At 43.4% G+C, this 12,190-nt stretch overlaps 1 protein-coding gene across 3 annotated transcripts in view; it reads left to right on the forward strand.

Moving 5' to 3' along the window:
* PDE4B (phosphodiesterase 4B) overlaps positions 1–3,141 on the forward strand; it is a 434,463-nt gene extending 431,322 nt beyond the window's left edge. For all 3 annotated transcript variants that reach the window (XM_028142374.2, XM_008139401.3, XM_054720902.1), the window contains one exon: positions 824–3,141. In XM_028142374.2, coding sequence (XP_027998175.1) covers positions 824–1,189 — 366 coding nt within the window. In that variant the 3' untranslated portion in view covers positions 1,190–3,141. The remainder of the gene's footprint in view (positions 1–823) is intronic.
* The last annotated feature ends 9,049 nt before the right edge of the window (positions 3,142–12,190 follow it).

Here is a 12,190-nt window from a genome sequence, read left to right on the forward strand (position 1 = left end):
TGTGTAAACCATAGCAGAGCCACACGCCTCGTATTTATTCACAGGAACACCAGCACAGGAACTGCTTAATTGTTTTTATTTTCCCTTCTTTCTCCTGATGAAAATGACCGTGGGCCCTTACAATTACAGATGTGACCACCGAGGGGATCTTTGCTTGGTTTAGGGGCTTGAAGTATTTTCAGATGTTTTACCAAACTCACCTGCAAACCAAAAGCATGTCACAGAACTTGAGACATTTCAGAGTAGGCAGGGGCTGGCTCCCCTTCGTTTTGGAACAGTGGCATGTTTTCAAGTTATCAGGGAAAGAATGTTGAGTCAGAACTCATTAGTCCTGGGGCTTCCTTCTTCAGAGATGACTCACAGAGTCCAAGTAGTGACCAAGTCATTCCCAGCCAGGGTTACATCCAGACTTCTTATCTGGCGCACGGAAAAGGAAAAGTCGTCAATTACAGTGAGACAGGAGACAAACACAGGCTTTGAAATCAGACAAAGCTGGGACCGCGTGCCAGCTTCAGTCCTTACTGGCGCTGTGACCTCTGTCAAGATATTTAATCTCCAGGAGTCCTAGCTTCCTCCTTTGTAAATAGGCCAAACCAATACTTTGCGGGATTAAGAGCAATAACTTGTTTGTTGCATAGAGTGCAGGGCATACTATCACGGGATGTGTTCAAATAATGAGGGCGGGGGTGGGGGGTGGGGGTGGCTGAGTTACTATTATTGATCTCTCTTGGGTTGTTGTTGTCTTTGCATGCAAACCAGCACAGCTCGTTTGGTTTTCAAGGGCCAATCACAGTAACAGATGTGTGACCTTCTTTTCCTCCAGGTTGGTTTCATCGACTACATTGTCCATCCCCTTTGGGAGACCTGGGCAGATCTGGTACAGCCTGATGCACAGGACATTCTGGACACATTAGAAGATAACAGGAACTGGTATCAGAGCATGATACCCCAGAGTCCCTCCCCACCGCTGGATGAGCAGAACAGAGACTGCCAGGGGCTGATGGAGAAGTTTCAATTTGAACTGACCCTGGAAGAGGAGGATTCGGAAGGACCTGAGAAAGAGGGCGAGGGCCACAGCTATTTCAGCAGCACAAAGACACTTTGTGTGATCGACCCAGAAAGCAGGGATTCACTGGGAGAGACTGATGTAGACAACGCCGCAGAGGACAAGTCCCCGGTCGACACATAATCTCCCTCTCTGTGAGGAGGCGAACATTCCATTCTTGACAAGCATGCCAGCTGTATGGTAGGGCCAGCCCACCATGGGGGCCGAGGCCTGCATAGGACATGGGCCATGTGGCTTTTCCAGTTACTTGAGTTTGGAGCCAGAATACAAGACCGTGAAGCAAATAGCAGCTCAGGAAATTCCACGGTTGACTTGCCTTGCCTGCAAGCTGAGTGGAGAGCTGAAGCTTTATGTGGTACTGGAGGCCAAGTTCAGATCACGACTAAATGGCTTGAACATAGAAGACACAAAACTGAGAGATTTTTCTGCACTAAACTTCGGGAATCTGTCCCCTCTAGTGACTGAACTGACTAATACGTTCATTTATAAATCTGCCCACCCGTCCTTCTGTCTGCCAACCTGTGTGCCTTTTTTGTAAAACATTTTCACGTCTTTCAAAATGCCTGTTGAATACCTAGAGTGTAGTCTCAACTTCTACACAGATAAGCATTTGAAGTTGATACAAACTTTTTTGAGTCTTTCTGGGGGAAAAAAAAAATAGGAAAGAAAAGAAAACGGTCTTCCTTCCTTCTTGGGCAATATCTCTCACTCCACTACAGTTACTTTTGCAATTAGAAAGGATACGCTTCTAACCACATTCTACTTCCTCCCTTGCTGGCCCGTCCACCTCCACGGTTGCCCTTACAACGTATCTCTGGTTGCCCGCTCTGAACAGTATTTTTTCTCCTCTGGAGTTTTACGTTTTTGCTGTCAACAGGATAAAGTTGAACAAACTAAGGGGTAGGAAGAGGTCGTTGTGTTGTTCACAGTAACAGTCTGTGTAAAATTCAGCGTGCTCGGGCAGCGTGTCCTGCTGTGTCCTGAACCCCTGTGCCACTGGGAATCACACGGGCCCCGTCCTGTCCCCTCCCTCCTCTCTTCACTCTCGCGCCCAATTATGCCATTTTCGATTCAATGCTGCCATCTCTCTGCACTGCCTTCTGCGCTAACACCTCCGTTTCTGTTTATAACCGTGTATTTATTACTGAATGTACATAATGTAATGTTTTGTAAGTTATTAATTTATATCTCTAACATTGCCTGCCAATGGTGGTGTTACATTTGTGTAGAAAACTCTGCCTAAGAGTTGCAACTCTTCTTGTAACGTTTTGTATTGTGTATTATATAACCCGTTCATCGCTAAGACAGACAGACGGCCCAGCCGCTCGCCAGTGAGGACACTGGTGGGCTTCTACCCCGAGGGTCTGCCCTTTCCCTGTCTTGAGTTGCTAATACTGCGCAGCCCCTGTACCAACCCGTTTTGGAAACAAGATTCTCACATTAGATACTAAATGGTTTATACTGAGCTTTTACTTTTGTATAGTTTGATAGGGGTAGGGGGCAACAGGATGTGGTTTTCACCCACGTCCTCTCCGAATCTGTGTACGCATGAGTTGGGTTATAACTGGGCTCTGCTGTCATTGTGGCTTCAGTTTAAAAGGCAACACTACGTTTGCGCACAGATGGTCCTTCCGAGTGTTCCCAAACTACTGACTTTGGAAAGAAAGCCTCCTGCCTGCCAGTCTGCGGGAATGTCGTGTTCCAATTAATTACAAAAAGAAAACAATAAAACAATGTGAATTTTATAATAAAATGTGAACTGATGTAGTAAATTATGCAAATGTGAAGCTTCTGATAACACTTGTTCAGGCCTCTTACTGGCTTCAGTCTCCGTTTGTAAAATATATTTCATGCTTTCAGTTCAGCATTGTGACTCATAGTTAAAGAAATGGCACAAATGTGCATGACCAATGAGTTTGTATGTCTATGAACACTGCATTATTTCAGGTGGACATTTTATTGTTTTCAAAAGTTTCTCACAATGTATGTTATAGTACTATTATTATTATATATTGTGTTCACATGCATTCTTAAGAAACTTTTCTATGAGGTGAATAAACAAAAGCATGATTAGATTAGACTGTAGGCCCAATTATTTCGGGTTAGTTCTGACATATCAAAAGCAGATCTTTTTTCTCGTCTCTCCTATCACACCCCACAGAGAAAATCAACCACTTCGCTTGGCCAACATCAAAGCTGAAGTTTCAGAATCTGTGTTCAAAAAGTCCCCTACATTAAAACATTACATATTTTCTTAGCAACTGTCCCCCCAGCTCAATGGTGCGAGAAGGGAGCTGGTAAAGGAAAACAAATCTATTTTATGAATCTGAAGAGTTTAGCCCTGGCCTGTGTAGCTCGGTGGTTAGAACATCAACCTGTGCACCAAAGGGTTACAGGTTTGATTCTCAGCCCTGGTCAGGGCACATGCAGGAGGCAACCAATCAATGTGCCTCCTTCATATCAATGTTTCTCTCTCTCCCTCCTTTCCTTTATACCTCCCTCCCAATCTTTCTAAAAATCAGTGGGGAAAATATCCTCGGGTAAGGATTAACCAAAAAAAAGAGAGAGAGAGAGAGTTTAATCTACTAGATCAATAAATCTCCAGCTTGGCTGGCTCCTCTAGAAAAGTAAATCATAGAACCACATTCTCTAATGTACGCAGATGGCCCCATTGGACAGATGAAGAACTGAGGTGCAGAGACCTCTTCAAGCACAGCCCAGAGAGCGCTGGTCGACAGTTTTCTGGGTGATCCATGGAGCCTCCTATCAATCATAGGGCTAAACTTTTTTTCCGGAAAGAACTGTATAAATCTCATAAACAAAATACTTAAATGCTTTGTTAAAGTCAGCTTTAAAAAATTTATCCTGAGAAGTGTGTGTGTGTGTGTGTGTGTGTGTGTGTGTGTGTGTGTGTAAGGTTGCAAATAAGAATCAGTGGATGGCCCATGATATTTTAACCACAGGGTAGTGGTTTATGAACCAGTAAGAGGGTTTTCTCTAGAAGTCACTCAATAAGCTGAAATGAAAGCATTTCTTTATTAAGACAACTGGGGAGGAGCCAACGTTGCAGAACCAGCTTGCCTGCTGGTTGCAGAGCTAATGTTTATAGCACTTCGCCACCAGCCCTGGTTTCTGATTGCACCCCACCATCTCTGCGCTTTTACTGATTAAGAGACAAAAGTGAATAGCTTTGAAAATGTCTACTATAAGTATGCATAAATGTTTGCATGTCTGTTTCTACAGAGAAGTGATTCTTAACCCTGGCTGCAAAATGAGAATCACCTGGGGAATCACTATTTTTAAAAATAGGGATATTTGGGCCCCATCCTCACTTCAGATTTGTTTGAACTGGTCGTGGGTGGGTGGAATCCCGAATATCCGATTTTTAAAATTCTCCCAAGGCAATTCTAATGTGTAATTGTGAGCAGAGAAGCACTGTTTCAGAAGAGAGAAATGTCCTTGTAGCTAAGGCTTTTGTCTTAGTCCATTTGGGCTGCTGTAACAAAATACCGCAGAGTAGGTAGCTTAAAATCAACAGAAATTTATTTCTCACAGGTCTAGAGGCCAGGAGGTGCAAGCTTAAGGCATCAACATGTTCACATTCTGATGAGGGCCCACTTCCTAGTTCCTAGCTGGTGACTTCTCACTGTGTCCTCACATGGTAGAAGGGACTACAGATCTTTCTGGGGTCTCTTTTGTAAGAACATTAATCCCACTCATTAGGGTTCCACCCTCATGACTTCAGCACCTCCCATAGGTCCCACCTCCTAACATTCTCTCTGGGGGGTTAAGATTTCAACATATGCATTTTGGCGTGACTCAAACATTCACACCATAGCAGCTTTCTTTCACAGCAACTGTATGCAGACATTGTGCACCCACCATGGCCAGGCCCTGGTGCAGATACAGAGATGAGAGCAGAGATCAGAGATGAATAAGATAGAGCTCTACACTCCAGGGGCATGCAAACTGCTATTGTTCCTCACCGCTTGCTTTCCAGAATACTAAATCCTAATTATGTTCTCAGGAAAGCCACATTGAAGATTAGTCTAAAAGAAAGTTAGTCGCCTGGTTCCGGAACATAGGCCATAAGTGTAACCATCTCATATCTGTGATGGCATGCCAGTGTTTCCGATGGCAGGGAGTAACTGCAGAAGCAGAAATTACGATGGCATTTTTGCCAAGCCGAAGGCTGATAGTTTGGTACTTAACAAAATATATAGGAGCCTAAGGCTGATTTATAGGCTCAGGAGCTGTCAGAGTTGAAAAGAAACACACACGTGTGTGAACACTTGTACACACAAAGGACAGCGTCTCCCTGACATATTCCCATAGGCTTATTTTGACATAATTAAGTTGGGGGCTCATAGTAATTTTCAGGAAGCCTAATAGAGTCCAAGTGAGAAAGAGGGTGGTTTATTGCATGGAGCCTGTTGCCACGTGGCCTATATTGAAATCTTAACTCCTCCTTCTACTAACCACCCAACCTTAGACAAACCACCTCCTCCCTGGGCTTCCATAAAATGGGGACTATAAATCTGTCAAATGGGTATAGTAAACCCAGGCCTTTTCCCACCATTTCATTGCTACCTCTCTGGGCTCCATGTCTTACGTATTGATCAAATTAATGACCATATGAGCCTTAAAACCTGTGAGCCAAGATGGGGTAGGATGGCTGGCAAATCCCATTTATAAACCCAGGCTTTGTGCATCCTGTATCCCTTGCCAAAAATTCTCCAACTTGGTTACCTCCCATATCCATCAAGACTCAGATCAGGTGACCCCTAAGAGACAGCTTCCCTGATCTCCAAGGTTGAGATAAGGGCTCTTTTTGAACTTCCAGAATATTCTATGCTTTGGCACTAATTAGTTGTGTAACCTTGGGCAAGTCACTTAACTCCTCCTCTGCTTTATCATCTGTAAATTGGGGAACATTATAGTAATGCTTAGCTTATCGAGGGTCATATGAGAACTACATGAGATGATACATAAAGGTCTAAGAAATACAGGGGTTTGGCAAAGGAAGATTTATGGTTGTTTGTATGGAAAAAGACATGTAGGTTATAATTATAATCAAGAACAAATTGTGTGTTATGTACTCACATCTGTAAACCTATTTTTAATTACTAACACCTACCACATGTTTAAGTTAGGTGTTTGTCTTTTCCAAAAGACGATAACCCATTGAAGTCAGAGGCCAGATTGTATTCCCTGTTGAACAGCCAGTGTCCAATCCAATACCTGGATGTGTCAAATTGATATGAACCAAGTGGTTTTGGGCAAAGGTAAAATGCAACTTTATGCTTAAGGCTTTATAAACCAAAAGAGGTGCTGGTCTCTAAGCTCTGGAATGGTAAAGCCATATAATTTTAAAACCAAAAGATTCCTCAGAGATCATCTGGTCCATCCCTTTCCTTTTATAAATATAGAAACTGATGCCCAGAGATGACCAGTGATCTGCCCATTATCATTCAGTGTACTAGTGTCCCAGGGTATCATCCAGTGTACTAGTAACCCAGCGCACAAACTGGGTGGCATAAACAACAGAAATTCATTATCTCACTGTTCTGGAGGCTAGAAGTTCAAGGTCGTTGTGGCACCCGGCTCAATTCCTTCCCTAAGAACTAGTTCATGCCTCCCCGCTAACATCTGGTGATCTCTGGCAACCTTTGGCTTTTAGATGCAGCACCCTCCTCTCTGCCTTCATGTCCAACATGGTGTTCTCTCTGGGCGAAGGCCTGTGTCCAAATTCCCCCTTTTTATAAGGGCCACCCTGTTCCTGTATGACTTCCTTTTAACTAATTACATCCACAACAACCCTATTTCCAAATAAAGTCACATCCTGAGGTACTGGCTGTAGAACTTCAACATGTAAATTTGAGTGAGGGGGATACAAATCAACCTATCGCACTCAGTTACTCACCAGAAGATTCCTGTTTCCCATCACAGGGCTTTTTTTTCTGCAAGATCGTGACCTTAGACACCCAGTCACCTTCTCTGCACCTCAAACTTTTCTCTGAAATCAGAAGAGTGGGCTGTGTGTTTGAGCCGGTCTTGTCCACTTATAAAGGCATTTTTTTCCCCTTAAGGTCTGAGTTCTTCAAACATATTATTTCCTAGGTATAGCTAGGTGCTGTACAGAGGGATTAGGGAGAAGAGAAAGAAGGACCTTAGGAGTCATAGGGCAAATGTAGGCCAGGGGTTAAGAACTTAGGCTCAGATGGTGAACAGATCCCAATTCAAATCCCTGCCCTTCTACCTTCTAGCTGTGTAACTGTGGGCAAATACTTAACCTCTTCAAGCTACAGTTCCCTCCTCATTAAAACGAGAAAAATAATACTACTTGTTTTAGGAGGTTCTTAAGCAATTGTACCACAGATATCAGCTAAGACTTCATTCCTTCCACAAATATTTGTAGGGTGCCAATTGTGTGCCAGACACTGTGTAATGAACACGACAAAGTCCCTACTCCTATGAAGTTTATATTTTATTGGGGGAGAAAAAAGCAAATAAAAAGATAAACAATACCGTATCTGATAGTGTGATATGTGCTATGGGGTTGACTAGTGACAGTAGTTAGGAGCAATGGCTCTAGTGTTCATCTGCCTGGTTTGGAATCCCAGCTGCACCCATTATTAATGGCCCAGACTGGGGTTCCTCAATAAAAGGGCTCTGAAAATGTGATGGGTTTGTCAACTTCAATAAACAGCAAGAAGTCAAGTGAGGAAGAGGAGCAGGAAATAAGGTTGGCAGCCAGGTCACGGGGAGTCCTCAAGCTACTGTGCGGACTTTGGGAAGTTATTGGCCAGTTTTAAGCAGGGCCTGATATGAACAGATCTACATTTCTAGAGGATTATTCTGTGAGAATACACTATATTGCATATGTAGAATTAGGGAGAACAGTTAGGAGGTTACTGAAGTGAGAGGAACTTGACAAGTGTAGTGGTGATAGAGATGTTGAGAGTTGAAAGATTTGGGATATATTTTTAGGCAAAGCCAACAGAATTAGTGGATGCACTTGAAAATGGCAGCACGGGAAAGGAGCGAGGAAGATCCCAAGGATGGGACCTGAGCAACCTATTGTATGGTGGGAACATTTCCTGTGATGGGGAGCATTGGGAGAGGGAGAGGAACAGATTTTGGTGAAGATGTTGAGGATGCAATCTATCTATATAAAAGCCTAAGTGACCATCGCAACTGAACGGATGACCAAACAGGCTGTGTGGGGCAACCAGGCCAGCAGGGGGGTTAGTGAGAGGCAACCAAACGACCAAGCAGCAGGCTGCATGGGGCAACCAGGCCAGCAGGGGGGGCAATTGGGGGCAACTAGGCCGGTGGGTTGGGGGCGATCAGGCCAGCAGGCAGAGGCAGTTAGGGGTGATCAGGCCTGCAAGGGGGTAGTTAGGGGTGACCAGGCCGGCAGGGGGGCCAGTGAGGGGCTATCAGCCAGTCAGGCAGGTGAGTGGTTAGGAGCCAGCAGTCCAGGATTGTGAGAGGGATGTCCGACTGCCGGTAGTCCTGGGGGTTGGGCCTAAACCGGCAGTCGGACATCCCCCGAGGGGTCCCGGATTGGGGATGGTGCAGACTGGGCTGAGGGACCCTCCACCCTCCCCCGTGCACAAATTTTGTGCACCAGGCCTCTAGTTAGATATATAAGTCTGAAGTTTAGGGCAGAGTTCTGAGAATTCTAATCTTATCCATGGGCAGGTTCCCTACCCACTTAGCTCCTGGGTCCATGTGAGCTAACTGTGCTACCCCAACTCATCCCTGACCCAAAATGTGATCCCTTCAGTAGGTTTCTCAAAATATCTGCCCACATCAAGCATTTGTATTTTTATAGAATTTCCTTGGAACTACAGGAGAGGCTTAGGAAGTCACATTTGACAGCATGCTGCTTTCTGCCTTAATGAGGAGGGAACGGTAGCCTGAAGAGGTTGAGTATTTGCCCACAGTTACACAGCTAGAAGGTAGAAGGGCAGGGATTTGAACTGAGATCTGTTCACCATGTGCCTCAGTCCCTGTATCCTTTTCACTTTGACCTTTAGCTCATTGAACCTCCTTCTCGGAAGCAAAATCAGTTTTTTCTCTCCTGGCTTTTGCACAGTTAGCATTGGTTTTGTTGGTGTGGCATGATTTGGGGAAATCACTTTATAAATCAAAGAGCTTCTCAACAGTTATTTTGTTCAAACATACAGGTATACATTGCTCTCTTAGAAATTCATATATTAGAACCTTTTTCCATCTTGTTATGTTTTTCCTCAGTACAAATGGGAAGCTCACGCAGCAACATTCTGAGAGGGGAGTAAGAAGACAAAGATCAAATGTTTCCTTGTGGCACTCAAGCCACCCTCACCTCATAGCCCAGCCCTGCCCGGTTTGCACTGATGCTTGAGTGATGCCCTCTGGTTCTGCTCTGTGGTTGGAGTCTTGAGTACTGATCTTACCAGAGCCTCCTCACATTTACCCCATCCATACAAGGGCACACATTCTTCTTCATATCGTTGATAGAGCAATCCCACCAGGCCCTTTGTTGCCTGAGAATGCGGTGTGGTCTCCTGCTTCAGCCCTAGCTGCTCTCACGTCTCTCTACAGTTCAGAGCTCCGAGTGCAAGCCCTGGAGTGAGTGTGAGTGGAAACACACAAAAGTGCTACTCCCTCCCTTGGTCTCAGTTCCTGCGTGCCTCTCACTGCATTTGCTGAGTGAGATTTTAGAGATATGTTTTTATTGCAAAGCCTGTGTCCTCAATGCAAGGCAATTACATTGTCTGGTACTTGGGTAAAAATAAAGACAAATAAAAATTGGTCTGTTACAACACTGGGGGATAAATTAAACTGGCCATTCTGGATACTTTGAGATACAACAGGTCATGTCCAGTTAGAGCTCTTTTCAACAATAATTTGGTTTATATTCTATTTTTATCTTTATCATTGACATCTAACCTAACATCCAAGTGATATGTTACTTCACAGTTTTTCTAGTTTTCTACATGGAAATCTCAGGAAGAGTCAGACCAGAATGTTTGCATGAAATCAAGCAACTTTAATCTCTGTGAGGGCCGAGGTCATGTCTGGTGCTTTGCCCTGTTTCCACAATGCCTAGCATCAGGTCTGGCTCAGAGTCTATGCTCAAGCATGTTTTTTGAACAAATCTGGATATTGATGACAGTACAGCCCCCTGATAATAATAAGATGAGAAGAATGTATGTAACAGCAAGTTGGCTCTCAGTTTTTCTCAGGAGATTTCAATGATCTATTTTCAGATCTGTCTCCCACTCAACTCTGAGCCCCTCCAAGGTAGGACAATGTATTTTGTTTTGTTTCTTTTTAAACCTTTGAATCCCTTGTCAACACTCTATTGGCACAAAGGCAAAGGAGTGCCCTGTCATGTTTGTTGAGCTACCAAGACACAAGGTAGAAAATCCTATTACTGAAATTACTTGTGAAGTATATATCTACCTGATTTTCTCCAGGAAGGAATAGAGTAAGCTGGGGAGAGCACAAGTTGACAAACCTGTGTACCAGGTCTTGTTCTGTCCCTTCCTGGTTGTGGGAATTTGAGCAAATCACTTAAATGTTCTGAGCCAAAATTTTCTCATAATTAAATGGAGTGAACTAAAGATGGAATCAGATATAGCATGACATATAGTAGGTGCTCAATAAGTCTTTATAGTCCAGATGCATGTGTTCATGGATGGGAGGATAAATGATATCAAAATATTTTTTAAAAACTCATTGCTTGTCTTTAAAAAGCATAATGCAGGAATACATTTTGATTAATTTAGGGTTTTGTACATTAAGTTCCAGTTAACCTAGATTTTTCTTCATATAACTCAAGAATCCAGGAGGCTAAATGCCCTCACCCCAACCCACCGATACGGGACTATGCTGACACTGATGGTCTCACTGAGATGGGAGGAAATGTGTAAATCATATTAGCCCACCTTCCCCTCAAAAATATGCCTGATGGAAAGCTTCCAGTGACAGAGAATGCAGTAGTATTCTTTTGAGATTATGTAAATTGTTAAGCTTTTGAGGAAGAATCAAGTTGTACTCTTCTAAAGCACGCTTTCTGGTTTATATTTTTCCTTCCATAGCCAAGTAATGTATAACTCCTAATTCCTTCCTCCAGTTGAAAACAGGAGCCAAACTTTCAGAGTTTGTGACTATGTGACTGTGGGGGAAAAAATTATATAACCTCTTTGTGCCTCACTTTCCTCATCTGTAAAATAGAAATAATAATAACAGTACCTATGTCAAATATTATTAGATTAAATGAATTAAGGCTGTAAAATATTTAAGAGAGTGTCTGGCCTGTAGTATACATTAACAAATGTTAACCATTTAGAGTTTGAGGTAGCATGTTTTCTTTCTTTTTTTTTTTTAATATATATTTTTTATTGATTTTTTACAGAGAGGAAGGGAGAGGGATAGAGAGCTAGAATCATCGATGAGAGAGAAACATCGATCAGCTGCCCACTGCACACCTCCCACTGAGGATGTGCCACAACCAAGGTACATGCCCTTGACTGGAATCGAACCCGGGACCCTTGAGTCCGCAGGCCGACACTCTATCCACTGAGCCAAATCGGTTTCGGCTAGGTAGCATGTTTTCTACACTGTAGGTCCTTCAACCATTTTTCATGACTTAAATTCATCATCCTGGTCAAATTATCCCCGGCTTGCTCACATTGACACTGTTTTCTTATAGGATGAGTGTCCCAGAGGCAAGCATGATATTTCAGTCAAGGTAGAGCACAATGTGACTCTTGCCCTTCTTTGTTCTGGGTACTGTTCCATAGGCCAAGATTGCATTCATTTGGGGAAAGTCAGTGACTCACCCTGATGATTCATAAGGTGCTTATAAGCAAACAAATCCTTCACACCTTTTCACATGATCCATTGTGAAACCATGTCTCCTCTACTCTCTGCTTGTAAAATTTAGTTTCTGTAACTCAGTGTAGCATTTACACTTGAGTGATACATTTCATCTGAAAAACTACTGGAGCATAGAAAATAGGGGTTTTGGACTGGGTGTCAGACGGACCTGTGTGTAAATCCCAGCTCTAGCACTACCTTTGTGACCTTAGAGAAGCTATTTAACTTGTTTGATCTTCAGTTTTATTT

The sequence above is a fragment of the Eptesicus fuscus genome, chromosome 9, assembly GCF_027574615.1.
Source record: "Eptesicus fuscus isolate TK198812 chromosome 9, DD_ASM_mEF_20220401, whole genome shotgun sequence".
Taxonomy (NCBI): domain Eukaryota; kingdom Metazoa; phylum Chordata; class Mammalia; order Chiroptera; family Vespertilionidae; genus Eptesicus; species Eptesicus fuscus.